The sequence below is a fragment of the Capsicum annuum genome, unplaced genomic scaffold, assembly GCF_002878395.1.
Source record: "Capsicum annuum cultivar UCD-10X-F1 unplaced genomic scaffold, UCD10Xv1.1 ctg21062, whole genome shotgun sequence".
Classification (NCBI taxonomy): Eukaryota; Viridiplantae; Streptophyta; class Magnoliopsida; order Solanales; family Solanaceae; genus Capsicum; species Capsicum annuum.
In genome coordinates this window covers 1-1,916 of record NW_025826963.1, presented here as the reverse complement: position 1 = coordinate 1,916, position 1,916 = coordinate 1, and the positions used below count along the sequence as shown (strand labels likewise).

Below are 1,916 nucleotides of genomic sequence, written 5' to 3'. Positions count from 1 at the left end.
ACCCGCTTTTTAAAAGTTCGATTATATTCAGATTCGTTCCGCGTCGGGCCCCATTTAGAGGGGAGAGCTCCCAACAGAGTGTTTGTCCATACCCAGGGTCAAGAAAATAAAATATAAATACGGAAGAAAGATATGTGATTTCTCGTTAAATCGTGCAATCAAATCTTCCTAGCAGGAAGGAGAGTAACAACCACACCACAAACAATGACCAAACAAAAAAGCTTGGTAGAAAGGAGAAAAACAACCACACAGAGAAGTGGCCAAAATAACTCCAAAAAAAACAACCTTATCCTACTCACCCTTCCCCTTGTGGACACACTATTTTCCTTACTTTCGAAGAATAAAATTCACACAAGAATCTATAATATTTTCTCAATTTCATTTTATATGGCATTATTTTTTTCTTTAAATTATTTTTTTTTAAAAATAATTTATTTTAATTTAAAATAATTTAATTTTCAAATTTATTTTTTTTAAATAATTTACAATTATATAAACATGTAAAATTAATTTAGATCATAATTTTTTTTTCTAATTATCATATCAAGTTAAATGGTGTTATTTAAAATGGGTGGAAGGTCGTAAGAATTCCACACACACACAACAAATAGGGGGATAGTAAAAGAAAATTATTTTTGAAACTTAAATAATACTATAGTAGTGGTAGTAGTACAACACTAGCTGGAATAGAAAAACAAAAAGAAATGCCAACGGAATTCGATCTTCCCGAGGAAGTACAGCAAGTACTGCCGTCAGATCCATTCGAGCAGCTGGATTTAGCGCGTAAGATCACTTCCATTGCCCTATCCACGCGTATCTCTGCCTTGGAATCTGAAGCCGCCTCCCTCCGCCGCCTTCTGTCGGAGAGAGATGACATCATCTCCGACCTCAACTCCCAGCTTGACTCCCTCGACTCCTCCTTATCCGATGCCTCCGATAGGATTTCCCGCGCTGAGCAAGAAAAGGTCCGACTCGACCCGACCCGACCCATTTTGGCTTCTGCCTTCGTTCTTCCTTGGACTAGTAGTGGGTTGACTTGTTGGATTTTGCAGGAGAGTTTGGTGAAAGAGAATGCGACGCTGTCCAATACTGTGAAGAAGCTTAATCGTGATGTTGCTAAGGTATCTGGATTCGTCGAAAAATTATATTGTATATATAGAAAATAACTATGTGTATAGATAAAACTACTTTTTAAAGATATATGTTAAGTTTTTGAATGCACTTAGCAAAATTTCTAGCTTGGCCACTGCTGTTGTGCACTACTTAGTCAATACTTGCATTTTTCTAAAGACTAGCTTTTGGTATTTGAATTTTTTATTTTTTCTTTGTTGGATAGTTTAAAATGAGTAAAGTTTGAAGCTTTAAGTAGGTCACCATGTAGATTGGTTGTTATTTTAATTGAACATGAACATAATGTAGATGTTATGAACCAATTGTCCCACATTGGAAAAAATAGAGAAATGCTAAGGGGTTTATAGGCCAAATGGGTTCTCCCACCTATCAGGCTAGTCTTTTGGGTTGGGCTCTTTCATTTGGTTTATAACATTGGTGCTTTCATTGAGAGTACCACGCGTTGGGTCGTGATTCGGAGTGGTGGCCTAGACCCAAGAGGGGTGCCAGCCGTGACCAACGAGGATCGATCCACGTGTGGGGAGCCGCGCGTTGGGCCGTGACTCGTAGTGGTGGCCTGTGTGCCGATAGTGGTGGCCTGGACCCAAGATGGGTGCCAGCCGTGACCAACTAGGCATAGCCGTGACTAACGAGGATCGATCCACGCGTGAAGCCACGACTCGGAGTGGTGGCCTGGATCTAAGAGGGGTGCCATCCGTGACCAACTGGGCTCAGCCGTGACCAACGAGGTCATTGGTCCTCAAGCGGAGGCGATTCTTATGAACCAATTGTCCCACATTGGAAAA

General features: G+C 40.5%; 1 protein-coding gene across 1 annotated transcript; it reads left to right on the top strand.

The window, feature by feature from the left end:
• The first annotated feature begins 322 nt into the window (after positions 1 to 322).
• Positions 323 to 1,181, top strand: LOC124890625 (uncharacterized protein At4g15545-like). The gene is made up of 2 exons (XM_047402421.1): positions 323 to 965; positions 1,053 to 1,181. Exons 1-2 carry the CDS (start codon positions 705 to 707, stop codon positions 1,164 to 1,166), a joined length of 375 nt encoding a protein of 124 aa, XP_047258377.1. The 5' UTR covers positions 323 to 704; the 3' UTR covers positions 1,167 to 1,181.
• Positions 1,182 to 1,916: the final 735 nt, after the last annotated feature.